General features: G+C 43.7%; 1 protein-coding gene across 12 annotated transcripts; it reads right to left on the minus strand.

Moving 5' to 3' along the window:
• Positions 1-7,375: 7,375 nt before the first annotated feature.
• LOC136498018 (uncharacterized) lies at positions 7,376-10,949 on the minus strand. Of its 12 annotated transcripts, XR_010769495.1 has the most exons (14): positions 10,753-10,949; positions 10,351-10,478; positions 10,110-10,178; positions 9,926-10,039; positions 9,760-9,828; positions 9,595-9,651; positions 9,440-9,493; positions 9,100-9,243; positions 8,848-8,994; positions 8,666-8,746; positions 8,501-8,562; positions 8,270-8,385; positions 7,845-7,990; positions 7,376-7,394 (listed from the first exon to the last, which is right to left on the minus strand). XR_010769495.1 is itself a non-coding variant. In XM_066493940.1 (13 exons), the coding sequence occupies exons 1-12, from the start codon at positions 10,892-10,894 to the stop codon at positions 8,319-8,321; spliced, it is 1,134 nt and encodes a 377-aa protein (XP_066350037.1). In that variant the 5' UTR covers positions 10,895-10,949; the 3' UTR covers positions 7,682-7,987; positions 8,270-8,318. The 12 variants fall into 12 exon arrangements, 10 of the variants coding, with proteins under 10 accessions (XP_066350037.1, XP_066350045.1, XP_066350042.1 ...); XM_066493940.1 differs by lacking the exon at positions 7,376-7,394 and having other exon boundaries at positions 7,682-7,987; XM_066493948.1 differs by lacking the exon at positions 7,376-7,394 and having other exon boundaries at positions 7,683-7,990; positions 10,351-10,471.
• Positions 10,950-21,147: the final 10,198 nt, after the last annotated feature.

The following is a 21,147-nucleotide window of genomic DNA, read 5'->3' on the forward strand; positions in this document are numbered from 1 at the left end:
CACATACACACAGAAAAATACCCCTTTAAACAACATGTACACCTCTACTCTTATGGGCACGTGTGAGAAAATAGGTATTGACAAAGTCACCACAATGGACTGCTATTGACATAGCATTGCCTACTTGATCAATTGAGTCTCGTTTGTTAATTAATACATAAATATTCTTCTCCATTGTTATCTTTCTAAATGAATTGATAGAGATCACGATTGATTAGATTTGAAAACACGTATAGTGTAAAAAAGACCTGTTTGGATCACAATTGGACTTTTATAATCTAGATTATAAATAAAATTATTATAATCTAGATTACAAACTATAATAATTAGATTGTTTCAATTCCTAGAATATTCTTAATTTATGTAGAAATACTCATAAGAATTAAAAAAAAACAGGTTCGTGGACCGTGGTGGATTATAGGATAATTGTAATTGGGTGTTCTGAATATGATCCACCTAATATATTACCTGTTTGGATCACTATTAGATTGTTTAGCTAATTATTAATCCAAATAGCCCTTAAAGGAAACGGCCTGGCTGACCGAGTGGTGAGTGGAGGCTCAATACCTGCCCTAGGGGTGTGGTTAGAGTTCGAGTCCTGAGGGACTCACTCTTTTATCTTTGGCTTCGGCCGCAACGACCAGGGGAAAAAAACTCATCGTCTGCCCCACATCCAAAGCATAGGTCTATGCCCAGGGTTCGGGGATTTTCTCGATCTGCGTGGGAAGATCTTCTTCTTAGGCCGGAATACCCGGGGCTGTCTAGCCACCGCGTATCGAGTTTTTTTTTTTCAAATAGCCCTTAAATATATTGCTCCCCCCTGTTGCACAATATTCCTATTTCTCAAGAAGTCAAATACGTTCAACTTTGACCAAATATATACAAGAGATTAATAATACTCATGGTGTGCAATAAGTATAATTAGATTAATTATTGAATATATTGTTATAATACGTTTATTTGGAGATATAATAGAAAATGTGACCTATGCAAATTCTAGGTGACTTTCTTTTCGAGACGGGAAGAGTACAACGGAGGCGAACATGACCTTGATGCTTCACTTTTGTGTCGTATTTATCCTCCTTTTGGTTTTGGTTAGCGCTTCGTCAGCAAGTAGTGTCGAACTAACTTTAGATTAGTTTTTTTTTTTCGCGAACGTGCCACTACACGTATTTCATTAAGAATGTAGACTTTAGATTAGTTATGTATAAAAACTTCTTGCCCCCATAAAAATCACACGCGGAAGGATGAAGAGACGGCTAACGGAAGCCCGAAGGAAGACGAGGAAAGTGAATGAACAGATGGGAAGGAAAGAAGGACGGCCAGGTGAAACAACCAGATGTCGCACACTACCTGCCACCTCGAGTGGCAAAAAGAAGGGAGTCCCTATACGTTGCCAAATGGACCTCCTCTGGCGCAAAGCCGTTTGCTTAGATTGTGGACAGACGACATGCATGTTTGTACTTTCGTGGGGGCATCTTGCTCGGGATCAGAAGGAGAAGATGGCGCATCTTGTGTTGCGACGCTACACACGAGAGCACCACCGTTCTGAGCCCAACCAAACCTGGGTATCCCAACAGCGAAGCAACAGGCTTCCTGGTTTCTTCCACGCACTTCCGTCGCCGGCAGAAAGGACCGCGCGCCGGCCGCCGCCCGGGACTGAGGACACGTCATCACCCGGCACAACCAGCTTCCACATGGCACCAGGGACGGACCCACAGGATATGCAGGGTGGGCCACCGCATACTCTGGGGTCCGCCAATTATAAAGATAGGTAGAAATTTTCAATGTAAAAAAAAATAAAAAAGAAAATTTTCATCGAATTGCATAAGAAAATTTTTTGCTGCGCATACTCAGAGGTAAAAACCTAGGTCCGTCACTGTCTGGCGCAAAGCCGTTTGCTTAGATTGTGGACAGACGACATGCATGTTTGTACTTTCGTGGGGGCATCTTGCTCGGGATCAGAATGTTAAAAATGATAGGCAATATAAACGACGAAGAATAGTAGATCAAACACAGGAGACACGAGATTTTAACGTGAAAAACCCTCCCAAGGTGGAAGGGAAAAACCACGGGCACCAGCCAGCAAAACTTCACTATATCGGGTGAGGTTACAAACGCCGGAGATTTACAACTTGGGATACCCTAACCTAGGGGCCTTCCCGTATACAAGTCTATGATGCCTGTGAGGGAGCTGGTCTGTATATATAGGGAGAAAAAACCCCACACCCTCGTCTATTAGCGATACAGAACTAATAGATGGTGTAGTCCCTCTTAACGCTAATGGGCCGCTTTGCTTCGGCCCAAACTTGAATTTGGATCATAGCTCAACAAACTCCACCTTGAGACAAATTCTTTCTTGTAGCATAAAACGAACATTCACCCTGAAACAACAAAGAAATACTTCCGATGCCAAATAGCCTCTTGGACTAAACAATTATACCAACTAAGCTTGAGCAAAGCTCAAACTTAGCAACAGAAACTGGCTTTGTCAACATATCAGCAGGATTATCATGTATGCTTATCTTGCATACCTTCAGCTTACCTTGCGCGACCACATCACGAACATAATGGTATTTGACATCAATGTGCTTCGTTCTCTCACGGAACATCTGATCTTTAGTGAGACATATAGCACTTTGACTGTCACAAAATAAATTAATGTAAGATTCATCTTCACAAAGCTCAGCAAACAAATCTTTCAACCAAACTGATTCTTTACATGCTTCAGCAATAGCCATGTATTCTGCTTCAGTGGTAGACAGGACAACAACGGGTTGCAATGTTGTCCTCTAACTCACAGCACAACCACCAATAGTGAACACATAACCTGTGAGAGATCTCCTCTTATCTAAATCAGCAGCAAAATCTGAATCCACGTAGCCAGTGAGTCCCTTATCAGTCCTGCCAAACTTCAAACAGGCATTTGTTGTACCACAAAGGTATCTGAAAATCCACTGAACAGCCTTCCAATGTTCTTTACCAGGATTAGCCATGTATCTACTAACCAAACTCATAGCATATGATAAATCAGGACAAGAGCAAACCATGGCATACATCAAAGAACCAACAGCACTAGAATATGGAACTCTTGACATGTACTCAAAATCCTCATCCGTACTAGCACATTGTAAAGCTGATAATTTGAAATGAGGAGCAATAGGAGTACCAACAGACTTTGCATCATGCATGTTGAAACGATGAAGAACTTTCTTAATATAATTTTGCTGACTAAAAAATAACAAACCAGAAGTTATGTCTCTTGTAATTTCCATACCTAGAATCTTCTTAGCAGCACCAAGATCCTTCATCTCAAACTCACTACTCAACAGTTTCTTCAACGTAGTGATTTCTTTCTTGCTCTTGGCAGCAATTAACATATCATCAATATATAACAGCAAGTATATAGGTGATCCCTCAACAAATTTAATGTACACACAGCTATCAAATTCTGACCTCTTAAAACCATGTGACATCATAAAAGAATCAAACCTTTTATACCATTGACAAGGAGACTGTTTTAAACCATATAAGGACCTCTTTAATTTGCAAACATGATCCTCCTTACCAGGTACTATGAACCCTTCTGGCTGGTCCATGTATATCTCCTCCTCTAGCTCTCCATGAAGAAACGCAGTCTTTACATCTAACTGCTCAAGCTCAAGATCTCGCATAGCAACAATACCGAAAAATATACGAATTGAACTATGCTTTACAACTAGAGAGAACACATCATTATAATCAACACCAGGAATCTAACTGAAACCTTTTGCTACTAACCTTGCCTTAAATCTTGGAGGCTCACTAGGAGACAAACCTTCCTTTCTCTTGAAGATCCATTTGCAACGAACGGCCTTCTTATGTTTAGGCAAGCGCACAACATCCCATGTGCCATTTTTCTCAAGTGACTGCATCTTTTCTTGCATAGCAGAAATCTACTTCTCGCGGTCACTAGAAACAATAGCTTCAGTGTACGTAGCCGGCTCATGAATGTTCTCAACCTGTTTAGCACAACTAAAGGCATAATGAACAATATCACATTCCTCAATTAAACGTGGACGAGGTCCACAACTCCTCTTTGTTATGCGATCTGCAATAGACTGATTTTGAGGCTGCAAAATAGGAGATGAGTGCTGAATAATATCATGAACATTGTTATCAACAATTTCAGTTTCCTGATCATCTACGTGCTCCACCTGCACGCTAACATGTTCTTGCTCCTCATCAGAACCAACTGGTGAAACATCTGTAGACAAGCTGTTATTAAACATAACAGATTCATTGAAAACAACGCTCCTGCTTATGAAAGTCTTTTTAGTTTTAGGATTCCATAACTTATATCCTTTAACTCCAGAACCATAACCAAGAAACAGACACTTAATGGCTCTAGGTTCTAGCTTTCCATTATCAACATGAGCATAAGCAGTGCAACCGAAAACTCTCAACTATGAATAATCAGCAGGCATACCAGACCATACCTCAATGGGAGTTTTCTTATTAAGTGGGATAGAAGGTGACCGGTTGATCAAGTAATAGGCAGTGTTAGCAGCCTCAGCCCAAAAACGCCTGTTCATATGAGCATTGGATAACATGCAACGAGCCCTCGAGATGATCGTTCGGTTCATGCGCTCAGCCACACCATTCTGCTGAGGAGTGTACGGAATAGTGTGGTGCCTAACAATGCCTTCTTCCCTGCAGTAATCATTAAAAGCATCCGAACAGAATTCACCGCCATTGTCAGTACGAAGCAATTTTACCTTCTTTTCAGTTTGCCTTTCTATCATAACTTTCCACTCTTTAAAAGCAGCAAAAGTATTATCTTTACTTTTCAGAAAATAAGGCCACACTTTTCTAGAGTAATCATCAATAATGGTAAGCATGTAACGAGCACCACCATAGGAGGGCTTACGAGACGGCCCCCACAAATCAGCATGTACATAATCAAGTGTACCTTTGGTGGTATGAACAGATGCATTGAATTTTACTCTCTTGTGCTTACCAAAAACACAATGCTCATAGAACTTCATCTTACCCACAGTGCAGCCATCCAGCAGGTCTCTCTTGATCAATTCTGCCATACCAAGTTCACTCATATACCCAAGACGCATATGCCAGAGATTAGTTTTACTTGGTTCATCATTAGAAACAGCAGCAGTAGTGACGGAACCATGTAAAGTACTTCCTCTAAGAACATATAACTTTGCAAAGTTCATATCACCTATCATATAAATGAGAGAGCCTTTTGATACCTTACACACTCCACCTGAACCGGAGTGTCTGTACCCCTCGGCATCAAGTGTGCTGAGGGAGATGAGATTTCTGGCCATTCCTGGTATGTGCCTCACATCTTTTAGTGTGCGTATCATGTCATCATGCATCTTGATCTGAACGGAGCCAATGCCCACAATCTCACGGGGGTTGTTATCTCCCATACGCATAACATCTCCACTCTGCACAGACTCATAAGAACTGAACCAATCTCTGTTAGAGCATATATGAAACGAGCATGCAGAATCAAGTATCCATTCATCACGACCAGCAACACAACCAGCAAAAACAACTAGAACATCTCCTGAATCAGAATTATCAACAGCGGAGACAACAGAGGCCTTACCATCACCATCGGATTTATTTTTTGGTTTATACGTACCATTTCTTTTCTCCTTATTCTGCAGCTTCCAACAATCCTCAATGACATGAGTATCTTTCTTACAATACCTGCAGAACTTATCCCTGCCTCTGGACTTTGAACGGCCTTTACCATTCTTGCTCTTGTCTCGATTATTGTTGTTGTTGTAGGTTTTCTGCTCGGACCTACCTCTAACCTGCAACACTTCGCCCTTGGAGGATGACACATCAGACTGAACCATACCTTTCATCTTCTTCCTCGTCTGGAGGGCCTCATATACTTCCGCAAGAGTTAGTTCATCACGGCTTAATAGTATGGTATCTCAAAAATTTGCAAATGAAGTAGGCAGTGAGCATAACAGTAGAAGAGCTAAATCTTCATCATCATATTTTACCTCCATCGACACTAGGTCGGCAACGATCTCCTTAAAGATCGATAAGTGGTTCATCACCGAACCACCTTCTTGCAGCTTGTGCGTGAACAACTTCATCTTCACGTGCATCTTACTGGTTAGATCCTTGGACATACAGATCGATTCTAGCTTGAGCCAAAGTTCTGCAGCAGTTTTCTCCTGCAGCACTTCTTGCAAAATATCATTATGTAGATGAAGTTGAATCAGAGACAGAGCCTTACGATCCTTCCACTTCTCTTCAGCGGTCCATGACTTCTGCCCTTTTCCTCCGAAATCGTCCAGCGCCTCATCAAGATCCGAAGATTGTGCCAGAATCGCCCGCATCTTGACTTGCCACAGTGCAAATCTCGTCTTGTAATCCAGCAGCGGTAGATCAAACTTCATCGATGCCATCGCGAAACCCTAAGGTCAAACCAAGCTCTGGTACCACTTGTTAAAAACGATAGGCAATATAAACGACGAAGAACAGTAGATCAAACACAGGAGACACGGGATTTTAACGTGAGGGAAAAACCACGGGCACCAGTCAGCAAAACTTCACTATATCGGGTGAGGTTACAAACGCCGAAGATTTACAACTTGGGATACCCTAACCTAGGGGCCTTCCCGTATACAAGTCTATGATGCCTGTGAGGGAGGTGGTCTGTATATATAGGGAGAAAAAACCCCACACCCTCATCTATTAGCAATACGGAACTAATAGATGGTGTAGTTTCTCTTAACACTAATGAACCGCTTTGCTTCGACCCAAACTTGAATTTGGATCATAGCTCAACACACAAGGAGAAGATGGCGCATCTTGTGTTGCGACGCTACACACGAGAGCACCACCGTTCTGAGCCCAACCAAACCTGGGTATCCCAACAGCGAAGCAACAGGCTTCCTGGTTTCTTCCACGCACTTCCGTCGCCGGCAGAAAGGACCGCGCGCCGGCCGCCGCCCGGGACTGAGGACACGTCATCACCCGGCACAACCAGCTTCCACATGGCACTTACTTCCACGTCCCGCTGCACCAACGATAAGCCAGCGTGCGGCCGATTTGACAGGGACATATCGGTCCGGCGTTCGGCGACCGATCGGTGCGGCGGTGCCCGTCGTGATCGACCCGAGCGGCATTCTTCCCAACCTGACAACAGCTTCCACCAGCTGTCGCGCACCTCCACTGCGCGCGCGAGACGGCTCACGACTCACGACTCGGGTGATCAGGTCCAGGCGAGGCGACGCGCGCCCGCGTCAAACAGCAGCGGAAGCAAGCTGAACATGCGCCGGTGGTGCCCGTCGTCGTTGTCGAACTATAGACAAGCGGGGCCCGCACTGCCGCCGTGCCGCTTGCGCCGCGTCCGTCAGGGATATCTGGATGGAATATGGGTGCGTTTAGATCCAAAAAAATTTTGGATTTTGGCTCACTGTAGCATTTCGTTTGTATTTGGTAATTAGTGTCTAATTATGGACTAATTAGGTTCAAAAGTTTCATCTCACGATTTCTCGACCAACTGTGTAATTAGTTTTTTTTTTCGTCTATATTTAGTACTCCATGCATGTGCCGCAAGATTCGATGTGACAGTTACTATGCAAAATTTTTTGGCAACTAAACGGGACCTATGCCAACTTTTTTGTTTCTGTTGTTGTCGTTGACATTCGACTATTCGAGGACGCCAGATCATCAGGACCGTATTTATAAATATATAAAAGAGAAAAAAAATACACACTTGTATACGCCGTGTCAAAGGGGAAACAAAACCACATGCAAATATGCGATGCACAGACAGTTTCGTTGTCATGTACACGTACGCGTTCGCGTACCCGTCAGAGTCACAGCTGCTGGAATCTGCAAGGCACGGAGGAGGCTGCTGAGCGTTCGACGGCTCGGCGGCGGTCGGCGCAGTCCAGGAAGGAAGTTTCCGCTGTTCGGCCTTCGGCGTCGCCAGCTTTCACAAGGAACACACCTGCTGCAGGGAAGGGAAAAAAAGAAAAACGTTTCAGACCGTTTCGCGTCGCGCCGACCCGTGCTGGATGCGACAATTAGCTGTTTCTCTTCAAGGCTCGCATGTTCTGAACTTCTTCTGAAGACAAGACGGGAACGGGTCTCGACTCTCGAGTCGATAGATAACGCGTCGATCGACCCGCCACGAGTTCACGACCGTGTTCTATTCCGGGTTCCGTTAACGGTACGACGAGGAGGAGAATGTTGACCGCCCATGTAATTTTCTCGATACTCCTTTTCTTACCTTGTCGTGGCGACGTCTCTACCTGTCGACTCTGCGTTCCTGCTTGCGGCTACGAGATCTGCTCCTGCCTGCCTGCCTGCCTCTGTAGTCCGTCCTTCCTCGCCTGATTTCTCCTACTGCAGAGCCGAAGGGCATGAGTTGTAGAGTCAGTCATAGCAGCATCACTGTGTGACCGTGACAAAGTCTCACGGCCAATATTGTTTTGTTAAAAAAAAAACGCTATTTGGATACCGGACAATTGCTGAGACGATCTTGTAAATGCACAACGCCGGCAGCGCGAACAGAGCGGGCGACTGCAAGCGTTGGGGCGCACCGGTGAGTTTCGGAGAGGCATGGCGAAAACTTGAGCAGTGGCGATTACATATGCCACAGCTGACAGCCCACAGGGGAACTTACCGTGATCCATGCCAGTTTGTCAACTGAAAGGGGCGTCAGCAGTTGATTGCCCTGAAGGAAGCGCTTCACTCCGTTCTGAACCTGCATGGCGCCTGTGATGAGTTCAGAGACATCTGAATTCTGTGAACCAAAACACATACTACGCAATGCAGGCGAGAGAGGAAACCAGTAGGAGGCTGTACCTGATGATGGTATTCGCTTGTAAACGAGACGAGGCTTCTCCACGCGGATGTTGCGGGCCTCATGTAAGGTTCGAGAACCACGCTTGCTCTAGACAGGTGAGGTTCAGATGCTGCGACGACGCGGCTGAGGTATGGCCGGCAGAATCTCTTGGGTTCATGAATGAAACAGTTAAATGTTCAGAATCAGAATGGGAGTTCAGCAATGCAACCACACAATATATACATAAGATGACAATGATGCAATATAAGAACCTGCCAATAGTTATCTGCGAATCCTCCTCCCGTCACTGTACACGCTTGGATAACATCCCTGCAAACTCTGTACACTGCTGATGTGAATGCCACGGTAGCATTCCTCAGTGCGTCGAGATGGCCTTTTGACACTCGAACTAGTTTCTTCATCAGGAGGCAAAACATATTGCAAGTCAGGAAGACATGATTAGGCATACTATGAACGAGCAGATAATACTGACTACTGATAAACAAAAACCGGAAGATGCTGGTTCCTGCAAAAGGGCAAATGCATAATACAACTGGACAGAAGTTGAACGCTACTGAAATCCCACTAGTTTGATGCATGAGTCAGCCTGACCTGGCAGCGTAGAACACGTACTGCAAGCCAATGGGGAAGCCACATGCCATGAACCTGAAAACAAACCATACTGCCTTGATGAATACAGCAATGGAAACATCAGGCAACGAAGAAAAAAAAACTAATCTTTGTGAAACCAGGAGAATTCCTAAAACCTTTGCCAACTCTTCAGCCTTAGATTTTGCCTCGTTTTCCAACAACGAAAGTTTGTCCTGAGCAAATCAAATCGCATGAAGCACTTGTTTTTCTTATGACTCTGTGAAGCACAGGATCAGCATGCTAGAGTGCAAGAGTTTGTTAATTTCTCTGCGTGTGCCAACCTGTGAATACTGAAGCCTGTCACTGAGGTCCTGAATCTTCTTCTGCTGCTCAATATTAGTTCCCTCAGCCTAAAAAGGGTGAAAATTCTGGTATAAGTTCCTGAAGATCCCAACACTACATCATATCCCAGCATATTACAGTATGTCTGTGTGTGCATGTACTTACATGCTCCAACTTGCGACCGAATTCATGCAAGCTTCTTTCAGCTTCAATAGCCCGTGATTCTAAGGATTCGCCTTTCCTAATCTGGTCTTCCAAATCGTTGCCCAGCCTCTCAATCTGCTTGCTTTATGAGTCAGTGTCTTTCCCATTCTGTAGGGATCAATTGTCGAAAACACGCTTCATTTACCTGCTTCTCAAGCATTGCAGTATGTGTGTTCGCCTTCATCACAGACTCATCATCACCCAAGTTCACCTTCTAATTCAACATTGTAAACGAGAAGATCAAGACCACAGGCTCACAAACAAACTATAACAAGTACATATATTGGAAGAAATTGACATTTTCAGTGATTCAGTCTAAGAAGGAGAGTTCAGATCAGACCATAGTCTCAATTACAGCAGCCTGACAAAGTCTTATATCCTCTGACCTGCAAAAGTTCTAGGGCGCCTACCAATGTTGCCATCTGTGAGGTCCTCTCCCTGACAACGCTCTCCACCTCCGAGGTCTCCTCCTTCCTCCTGCTGATCTCATCCTCTGCAGCCAAAGAACTTTGTTCTTTCAAACGATAAGGAATCAGGCTAAGTGTTGGGTCCCTTGAAGCGCTAAGAAAATTTAACAAGAAACAACGTGCAATCAATCTGCTCTTAGAAGAACCAAGAACAACCAAGTTCTAGCTACTATCTCAGTCTGAAATTTCAGGGTGCATGCGAAATTTAAAAGTGACGCCTCTTTATGTAAACAAAAAGATCCGAACAGGCTACATGCTGCAAGGCAATAACGGGAAATTCATCACGAAGGTGATTTATTGAGGGGAGACGTGTAGGCTCACCTAAGGACGCGACCTTCGATCTGAGCATCTGAATTTCCCGTTCCTGCTCTGGCGACGGAGAGGCTGAGGCCGCATCGCACAGGGCTCGAACAAAGCATAGGCAGAGGAGTGTGGCAACGATTAGAGCCTTGAGAAGATCCATCGCTCAATTCCTCTTCTATGCACTACTACTGTTCTTCCGATAACACTCCGCAGGATTCGCAAGTAGTAGTACACAAAGTGGTTTTCTGCTCTTCTGCAGAAGCGGCAGGAGAGTTGTACTCGAATTCGCATGCTCACTCGTCAAGAAAAAAAAAAGCAATTTTAGTAACCCAAAAATTTGACCAAATCATAAAGAACATTCTAACTATTCATCGTTTCCAATTATAAGATTTTTTTAGCTTTCCAATATATATAAGTACATATGAAAGTACAATCGTCTTAATTGTGGGTTTTAGTGATAATGACCACGCAGTTAGAGAATTAATGATATTTATCGAAATGACAAGCAGAAAATTTATATTCAAGGATGGTACACGAAATGGAGGAGACCCCAATTACAAATGTAGATGGCTTCAAACTCAAAAGAGGTTTAAATTCCTTTATATATTGAATTTGAGTATAGAAAAAGCTATACTATAAAGGGGCACAATGTTTAAACTAATATGTGCTACAAGTGCTCAAACAACCACATGCATCCTCAGATTCATAGCCAAGACGGTCTACACTTCACTATTATCCTTGTTGTCTTACGTTGTGCGAGCTCCGACTCGCCTGACCCTTGGGGTGCGAGCTCCGATTCGTTTGACCCCTTGGGTGCGAGCTCTGGCTCGCCCGACCCCTTGGTCGCTGGCTCCGTCTCGTTCAACCCCTTGTCGTGGGCTCCGTCTCGCCCGACCTCGAGACCGTGGGATCCGTCTCGCCTGACCCCTGAGTCGCGGGCTTCGTCTCGCCCGACCTCGAGGCCGCGGGTTTCGTCTCGCCCGATCTTTTGGGTGCGGTGTCCGTTGTGGGCTGGGGGTATATGTACATTTTCCTTTCCTCCCCAATGGCTATCTGCGATTTAAGTGACCGTTGGAGGGGCTAGGGGGTATATATACCATTTCCTTTTCTCCCCAACGGGTACCGGCTCTCTTCTTCCTTACTTCAGCACGCTAAAAATAGAGCAGGAGCTCTCTCTCTCACTCCATTGTTGACCTCAAGCCCTCAAGCAAATCCATTGATTTCTCCATCAATCCTTGAGGAAAAAGGGTCCAAAATTTGATTAGAGAGCATCTCTATTGAATCCAAAACTCTAAAAAACACTTGGTTCACATTTTAGTCGGTGGTTGTGTTTGTTACTCTTGGAGCTTGGCTCCTAGCCGGCTAGAGCGTTGCCTGTGAAGCTTGCCAACTTGTGTGGTAGCCCCGGGAAGTTTGTAACCATCTCTTGCAGCGAGTAAAATCACCCCTCATCTCAAGAGTTCACTCTCTTGACTTGAGAACGAGGTAGGGTTGCAAATCCTTAAGCCTTAGTGGTATACCCCAACAACGTGGACTTAGGCAAGCCTTAGGGGCGAGCTGAACCACAACATAAATTCTTGTGTCATCTTGTGCTTGTGTTGCTACACTTGTGTTCTTGTTGTTGTTGAGGTAATTTCTAGGATTGAGGCCGATCAACTTGTGTGTGGTGTTTCCACCACTTTTAGCTGTCGATCTATGATCTACCATCCTGCGGGAAGCTAAAAAATTTATCCGATCTAAATTTTGTTGGGTAGATTTTGAACTATGAACTAATCTCTCCTGCAGGTGTGACAGTGCCTCGCTCACAGAGTGGCAGTGCCACGGGTGAATTTAACTTCGGTTTGAGTTGAATTTTTATAGACCTATTCACCCCCTTCTAGGCATACCAGAGATCCTACAAGTAGTATCAGAGCTAGGTTATCTCGTGTGCGCTTCACCGCATGAGGTATGGAGCCTAGGGGAGGATCCAGTGTTGTGAAGCCCATCAACATCGATCCGGAGGATGATGGGCTGCATGACACCGACAGCAGTGAGCTTAGCGTCTCTACAACGAGCAACTCCATGCTCCTGCAGCTAGAGGCAACCGATGTCGAGAAAGCTCAAAATGAAGAAGAAGGGTAGCTAGAAAAGAGAAGCAAGAGAGAAGAAGAAGGAGCAGCTGCGGTTAGAAGAGAAGAAAGCAAGAAAAGAAGAAAGAAGACTCAATAGAGAAGCTAAAAAAAGAAGAGAAGCAAGAAAGAAGAAGGAACAAGAAGCAAAAGCCTCCAATGTATCTTCAAGTGAGCTATCTAGCAGCTTCGAAGATGGTGATGATGATGAGTCCTACCAAGTGCATAGCAAGAAGGACAAGAAGAATGACAACAACAAATATGACGTCGTATCCTTTAACTATTCTTCTATGTCTATGACTAACCATGATCGCAAGTCTCTCTCAATGTGGCCGCGGGCAAGTTATCTTATTTCAATGGGACTAACTTTGCCAAGTGGAAGCACTTGATAAGAGCCTATCTTATAGGTCTTTATTCTGGTATTTAGGAGGTTGTTTGCAATGGATTTAAGCCACCAGTTGATCCCAAGAATCTAACCATAGAAGAAATAAGAATCATCCACCTCAATGGTTAAGCTACTAGTGTGCTACTTAGTGCCTTGGATGGTGATGAGTACAATAGAGTGATTGGTGTGGATGTTGTCAAGCAAATTTGGGATACTCTGCATCTTGCACATGAAGGAGTTGACAAAGTGAAAGAGGCAATAATTGATTTGTTGATGTCCAAACTCAACCGATTTGTTATCTTGGATGTAGAAGGGCCACAAGAGATGTTTGATAGGTTGATAACCATGGTGGGCAAAATTAGAGGCTATGGTTGTGATGAGCTAGATGATCATAAAGTTGTCAAGATCATGTTGAAAGCTTATTCACCAAGAAATGAGACCGTAGTAACTCTAATTAGAGACAAGAAGAAGTTTGAGTACTTCACACCAAATGATGTACTTGGGAGGGTCTTGACCTTTGATATGCAAAGAGAAGAAGCAAATGAGAGAAAGAAGCTTGGAGAATTGCAAGCAAAGCTAGAAGGCATCAAGATCAACAAGGATGTAGCTCTCAAGGCCAACAAATCAAGCAAGCAAGGCTCTACTAGTAAATCCAAGACCAACAAGCAAGCTTCAATTAGCAAGCCCAGAGCAATCAAGCAAGTTCAAGAAAGAGTAGAGACCACCACATCCTCTAGTGAGAGTGAACATGATGATAACCAATATGAGAAAGTAGATGATGTTGCTCTCTTTATGAGGAGGTTTCACAAAGGGTTGAAGAAGCAAGGGTACAAGATAGTAAAGAGTAAGTTTCCAAACAAGAAGAAGAGGACATGCTACAATGATGGAAGAACCGATCACTTCATTGCCATGTGCCCACATGAGATCAAGGAGGACAAGTATAAGAAAGAAAAGGAGGACAAAGCCAACCAAAGAAAGAGCAAGAAAAATATGGGAGAAGCTCACATTAGGCATGAATGTGATTCATCTATTGAAAACTCAAGTGAAGAAGATGAGAAAGTTGCAACCATTGCTATCCATGAGCCATCTTCTTCACCAAGACTCTTCACCAACATATCCGATGATGACTGTTACTTCCCTCACATTTGTCTTATGGCAAAGGATGAGAAGGTAAAATCTAAATCCAAGGCCAAAGCTCCTCCACCTCCACCTCCTAGTGATATATCTAGTGGTGATATTAGTGATAGCTCTAGTGATGATGAATCTAGTGATCAAGAAATTGATAAATTAACTAAGAACTTAGATGGAAAGACCAAATTATTCATCACTAAACTAATGGAGGACTTGGAGAGTGTCCAAGCCGAGCTAGAATCTTGAGAGGAAACCCTTATCCAACAAGAGGATCTCTACATTGCTAGCAAGGAAGCTCTTGCATTAGAGAGAAGTGAGGTGGAATACTTGCGCAAGGCCTTGGCCAAAAAACAAGGGGACCATGCTATCACAAAGAAAGAAAATATTGCTCTCGAGAAAAAGTATTGTGACTTAGATAAAAAGCACAAAAAACTTAAGCTGCAATATAACACTCTTTGGGATAGTAACTCACATCCCTCTAAGGCAAATGATGTCTCTACTACCTCCACTAGTCAAGGTTATGGAAAATGTTATAATATTGATTTGAATGCTTATTCCACTAACCTTGCAAATATAGAGTCAATGAGAAAAGAAATTGCTAGACTCAATAAGATCATTGACAAGAGCTGCTTGAGTGGTAAGGCTCAAGTAAGTGACAAGAAGACAAATAATTCAAAAGTGCCTCAATTCAAGCAAGAGAGACACCCCTCAATCAAGTATGGGCTTGGGCACACTGTAGGAGCCAAAACAAATGAAAGAAAGATCATAAATGGCTATGAGTGTGTCAAGTTTGAGAGGAAGAAAATAGTTGGTAGAGATCAGCCTACACAGATAGCAGTAGTGCCGCAGTCTAGAGCGGCAGTGTCATACCATGGTAGTGCCATAGTGAAGGTCGGCTGTGCCGCTCCCCGCAAAAATAGGAAGGTTACCAATTCTGCTCCTGATCAAACTAAGCCCAAGAAGAAGGTGTCCTAGCAAAAACATGTTCAACATAAGCCAAAGGAATCCATGTGAGGCACTATGAACAAGCATGCCTATCAACTAAAGTTTCAACCACCTCGATAAAACTTGACTTCGTGTTTTGTTTTAAGGAACAACAATAGTGGAAAAGTGGTTGCCAAATATGTTGGAAAGGAAGCCAACACATATAGGAATATTTCTATTTGGGTTCCTAAATTTCTTGTGACTAACATGCAAGGCCCCAAGTCTAATTGGGGATCTACATCAAGCAACTAAATCTGTTTTGCAGGCATACTTCGCTGGTGAGTCAAGTTGGGTGCTTGATAGTGGATATACAAATCATATGATCGGAGAAAAGAGTATGTTCTCATCATATACCCCTGAAAGAATCAAGATGCCCAAGAGGGGGGTGAATTGGGCTAATTACAAATTTCTTTGCAATAATCAAATCCTATGGTTAGCCCAATTAACCCCTTGTGCCTAGAAAGTGTTTCTATTGATCTAACGCACAAAAGTTTAGCACCCTAAGTTCTAATCCTACTCTAGCATGACAATTCTATGAATGTAAAAGACAAGTAATGAATTGCTCAAAGTAAATGCTTAAAGTAAAGAGAGGAGAAGGAACACGGCGATGTTTTACCGAGGTATCGAAGAGTCGCCACTCCCCACTAGTCCTTGTTGGAGCACCCACGCAAGGGTATAGCTCCCTCTTGATCTGCGCAAGGATCAAGTGCTCTCTATGGGTTGATTCTTTGACACTCCGTCGTGGTGAATCACCCACAACCACTCACAACTTGAGTTGGGTCACCCACAAGCTCCGTCGAATGATCACCAAACTCCCAATCACCACCAAGCTGTCTAGGTGATGGCGATCACCAAGAGTAATAAGCATGAACTCTCACTTGACCACGATAGGCCTAATGAGAAGGGTGGATGCACACTTTGCTACTCTTGATCTTACTAATGAGGGCTCTCTTTGGGATTCTCAAATCTCAATCACCTTACTAGGACCTTGCTCTTCTTGGCACTCTCAAACGTGTTTCTCAGTTGTTGGAATGAGCAAAAGTACCTCCACACACGAGTGGAGGTGGTATTTATAACATGGGCTAAAAACCGAACCGTTATGTGCCTCTGCGGGATGACCGGACACTTCGGTCATGTTGAGCGGACGCGCCGATCAGTTTATCCTGAACTCTAGTGTTTACAGTATGACTGGACGCTGGCTAGCGTCCGATCAGCACTAACCGGATGTGTCCAGACACAATTTACCCTCACTAGAACCTTACTGATGTCGACCAGACGCTGGCCCTCAGCGTCCGATCACTTGACCTCTCAGTGTCCGGTCACTTCCAGACGACTTCACCTTAATCAAATGAACTGACCAGACTCTGAGCCAGCATCCAGTCAGTATTTGACCCTCCATTCACTTTCAACTTTCGATCATATGTGAATGAAGTTTGCTCCATTGGATCTAAGGGCTATTTTGGAGCTACCTAGCGCTAGTTTTAGCAAGTGTGCACCATACCTAACCCACTAGACTCACCTAGGTCAAGCTACCCATCCGTACCCCTTTTAATAGTACGGCTAAAGGAAAAACAAAGTCCTAAACTACTCTAAGTGTCACTCTAACTCCAATCGACACTTAAAACTAGTCCATCCTTAACCTTATCGTCCATCCTTTAAAAACCAAAATGATTTCCATCATAGGGGCATGACCATCATGATAGCCCAATCGATCTCACCTAACTTAATTGCCTCTGCAAAATACACGTTAGTCACAATAATCGTGTATTGTTATTAATCACCGAAACCCAACTAGGGGCCTAGATGCTTTCAATCTCCTCATTTTTTGGTGATTGATGACAATACCACCTCGAGTATATAAAAGAGATGAGGTTTTTAACATGCTTGGTTCATATAAGCTTTTTGCAATAAGAACAAAAGTATTAGGCAAGCTTATATGACCCAAGCCAAACATGATGTACTCAAAAGATATGAAATAAGCATGAGTACAAGTAATAAAGCTCAATTGCATCGGAGTAAAATACGGAAGCAAAGCAAATGAGCATAGCACAAGTGATATGACATATAAAAAATTTATAGTAGAGAGCACACATGTCAGATGTCGCAGAACCGACCAATTTATAAGAGTACAAGTACAATGGCAGCCCACAAGCGGTCGCACTGTCATACTTGAACCCATATAAACCCGGTAGTCCGTCGAGTACCACGACGGGTCTCGATAAACGATTTACAACAACCAAGATCGTACAGGATTCAACATACATGCCACATATTACATAAAGTTCGCAGATACATTTCATCATCAGAGTACGAATAAAAGTTATTACAAACCGAGTTTGATAAATAAAGCGGAAGCAAATAAGTTCGAAAATAAAGTTTCCAACATAGTTTGATACAGTGCCAAGTAAGATCACGATCCACAAAAGCAAGGATAGGGATTAATAAAGAAGTCTGCCCAAGGCTTACTCCTCATCCACAGTGGGATAGAAGTAACTCTTGCAATAACCATGATACAGAGTGCCATCTGCAACAATGGGAAAATAAACCCTGAGTACGAGAAGGTACTCAGCTAGACTTACCCGTCATGAACCAAAAATAAAATGACTCCAAGGATTATGCAAGGCTGTATAAGTGGACGTACTTGACAACATTTTTGCATAAAAGCAATTGAATCATGGTACAGTTACAATTTCTTTATCAGGTTAATTATAACTATCCATTTCTAGATTAGCAACTATCCTGTGCCAAACATATGGTATATCATTTAGAAGCATACAATAGTAACCATAGCAAGCATTGTAATTCCATATTCCTCCAAACCATCATGTTTCATAACACAGTTATTACGATGTTGGGACTAGCCAAGTTTCTCACTATCCGGGAGAGACAGCGATTCGAATCGATTTCAACCAGCTGGGAATTTATTCCTAACACAAACCCAGGTCTACCAGCCATGATAGCCTTAGGTCACCTTTGGTACAACTCAGGTACACATTTCACGGGTCCGTACCATGCTGCACAATCTGGAACACCAGATGCCAGGATGCTCAGGCCAAGCCTGCCCTTGGGCTCAGTCTGATCGTTCCTCGGAAGGAGCGCGCAACAGAACGGTTCTCGGCCTGAGTTGAATTACTCGGCTTCACGGTTGGAACGAGTTATCCGGCCAGCTAAGTGAGAGGTATGTGTTCAATCTTGTCAGAAGCGCCAACAATGGTACGGTCCTTAATCGACACAGACGGGGATAGATCCACACCCAAGACCTCCATGTCTTGTTGCCTCTCTATCGACTTCCCGTCCGGTCTAAATTTTCTTTTACCCCATGGTTCTGTTCCATGATAGCAGATATAGCCAACCGTGCTCTGGTATCCACCTATATCTCGTAGGTGACAGGACATCATCCGACTTCTACCGGTCTAAGCATGGCTAAGCATTTATTCGATCCTAGACCTATACCGGTTAAAGGGTTAATATCTGGACAAAGAATTTACATGCATCAAGTGGTTCCATTCAACTCTTATAACCTAATGCATCAATCATAAGTACGTAAGTAAACATTTGTAAATTACTGGGAGACTTATAATGCTCTGGGGCTTGCCTCGCAGAAAGGAAGTAGGGCGGTGGTCAGGACACTCCGGAAGCTCTTCAGGGTTATGCTCCACGCCTTCAGGAGCTGCGGCTTGCGGATCCTCCTGCTGGTTCCCTTCCTCTGCTTCTTCGAATTCCAGCAACATGATCTCTTCCTCCGATCCTAGATGCATGAATATGTCATAAGTATTACAAATGCATATATGTTAACAAGTGCATCATGTCTATTGAGTAGGTGCATATCTACTATATCACAAAGCAACAACAATTTGTTTTACTCGTAACTAGAGTTCTACTAATCCAAAAACAGTGATCCTGGACTTTCTGGAAAGCTTATCAAATTCTCTACAACTTTGTTATTAACTATTTTTACAGTACACATTATTTTCAACATGAAATTCATCAAACTCCAGAATCTGTCCGGAAACTATTCAACATGCAATACAAAGTAACAATACTTCTACTTCATGTAATCATTCCAAATTTGGCAACATAAAATCTACCAACAGTGTAAGCATACCAAATACATTTTAGATAATATAATGGTGAAGCTCAAACTATTTATTTAAATGCCTTTATTATTTTATTTAGATATCTAGGTTAAATAATAAACATATATCAAATGTGTTTCAAAAATTCTTAAAAATTTACAGTGCCTTACTAATGCTATCCAAGGACTACTATAAAAATTTCATGTCATTTTACCAAGTAGAACATCCTATACAAAAATGATAAGGCAGCAAGGCTTGAAATAACATAAATGGAAAACCCTATTTATAAGTGTCAAGAAACAGATTTCCTATTTTTCTTAGCATCCATATACTACTAGGATTACCTCCAACAAAGTTCATGAATTTTGGACTCATAAATAATTTATAAAAATTCATGCAAGGATTAACTATTCATAAAAGAAAAATCTATAACTATAAATCTACACATGAACTGGTCCTCAAATTTTTACCAAAGTTCACATATGCTAATACTAGCTTACCACAAAAATTTCATAAATTTTGGAGCACAGGAACTCTAGATATAAAATAAACAAATTTGAATGCATTCAAAAGCACATTTCAAATCCCTATTTAAATCTCCAAAAATTTCTATTGTAAATGTTAAAAACATATTTTTCCTAAATACTACACTTCCTAAGGAACACTAACCAATTTATTTCACAATTTTTGGAGCTATCAAACTGAAGATACAAAATTTACAAAACAACACCAGATCTGGATTTAAATGAACTAGCCTATTCTACTCCTATCGCTGATCGGTGGGACCCGCCTGACAGGGGACCCCACATGCCAGTGAGCCATGAACGGAGCAGCGGCGCTGCTCGGCACTGCGTGGCTATGGCTCATCGATGGCGAGCTTCGCCGGCGATGACATCTACGCTACATGACCCTCGTGACCTAGCGCACCCATTGAGATACTTGGTGGGGCTTCTCGCCGGCGCTAACTACGACGGTGGCGGCCATGGCGGCTCGGAAGAGCAGGATGGCGGCGCCACGTCGGTGAAGGCCACGGTGAAGTCACGCGACGCACTCTACAGGACTACGGAGACTCTATGACGGTGGCTACGCAACCTAAACGGCTAGAGCTGCTCCGACGAAGCACGGCCACGGCAGCGACCATGGCAGAGCTCCAGCGAGGCATCCCCGCGGCGGCGCACGGCGACTTAGCTTACCAACGGATTGGCTGTGGATGCGGCTATGAGGGAAGGATAGAGCAGAGGGAGGCGAAGCTTTAGGCGTGACTGATCGAAGAATGGGGCGGCGGTGATCTCAGGCGAGCTCGGCGGAGCGATGCGGTGCTCGGCTGCTGCTGCGGCGAGGAAAGAGGCCGGGGAAAATGAGAATGGTGAGCACGGGAGGGAGCGGGCGGACACTGGAGTGTTGAAGCCGTGCTCAGGCATGTCGTGGCCTACACGGTCAGGGCAACGGTGACGCGCGGCCATCGCCGTGGACACGCGGTGCGCGGGCTCTGCCGGTGGTCGGCCACTGAACGGCGTCGTCCGTTGATTCAGTCGCGCGCGTATTAGCCTGACAGCGAGAATTGACGACGATTTAACAGCTAATCCGTAGCTCTATTGCATAAACCATCTAAATGGAACTTGTAGACCGATGTACCATCTACAACTTTCGTTCAAGAATCTAGTTCTAATTCGCAACCGAGATGGAGTAAAATCATGCTCAAGGTCGGCTTGTCAGGCTGTCAGTGATC

The sequence above is a fragment of the Miscanthus floridulus genome, chromosome 12 (genome assembly GCF_019320115.1).
Source record: "Miscanthus floridulus cultivar M001 chromosome 12, ASM1932011v1, whole genome shotgun sequence".
Lineage (NCBI taxonomy): Eukaryota > Viridiplantae > Streptophyta > Magnoliopsida > Poales > Poaceae > Miscanthus > Miscanthus floridulus.

Coding starts and splice junctions, on each gene's coding strand:
- LOC136498018 (XM_066493940.1), bottom strand. CDS start 10,894: ATGGATCTTCTCAAGGCTCTAATCGTTGCCACACTCCTCTGCCTATGC. Junction 9,244..9,439: donor TACGTGTTCTACGCTGCCAG/GTCAGGCTGACT, acceptor CTCCTGATGAAG/AAACTAGTTCGAGTGTCAAA. Junction 8,563..8,665: donor ACAAACTGGCATGGATCACG/GTAAGTTCCCCT, acceptor CAACGCTTGCAG/TCGCCCGCTCTGTTCGCGCT.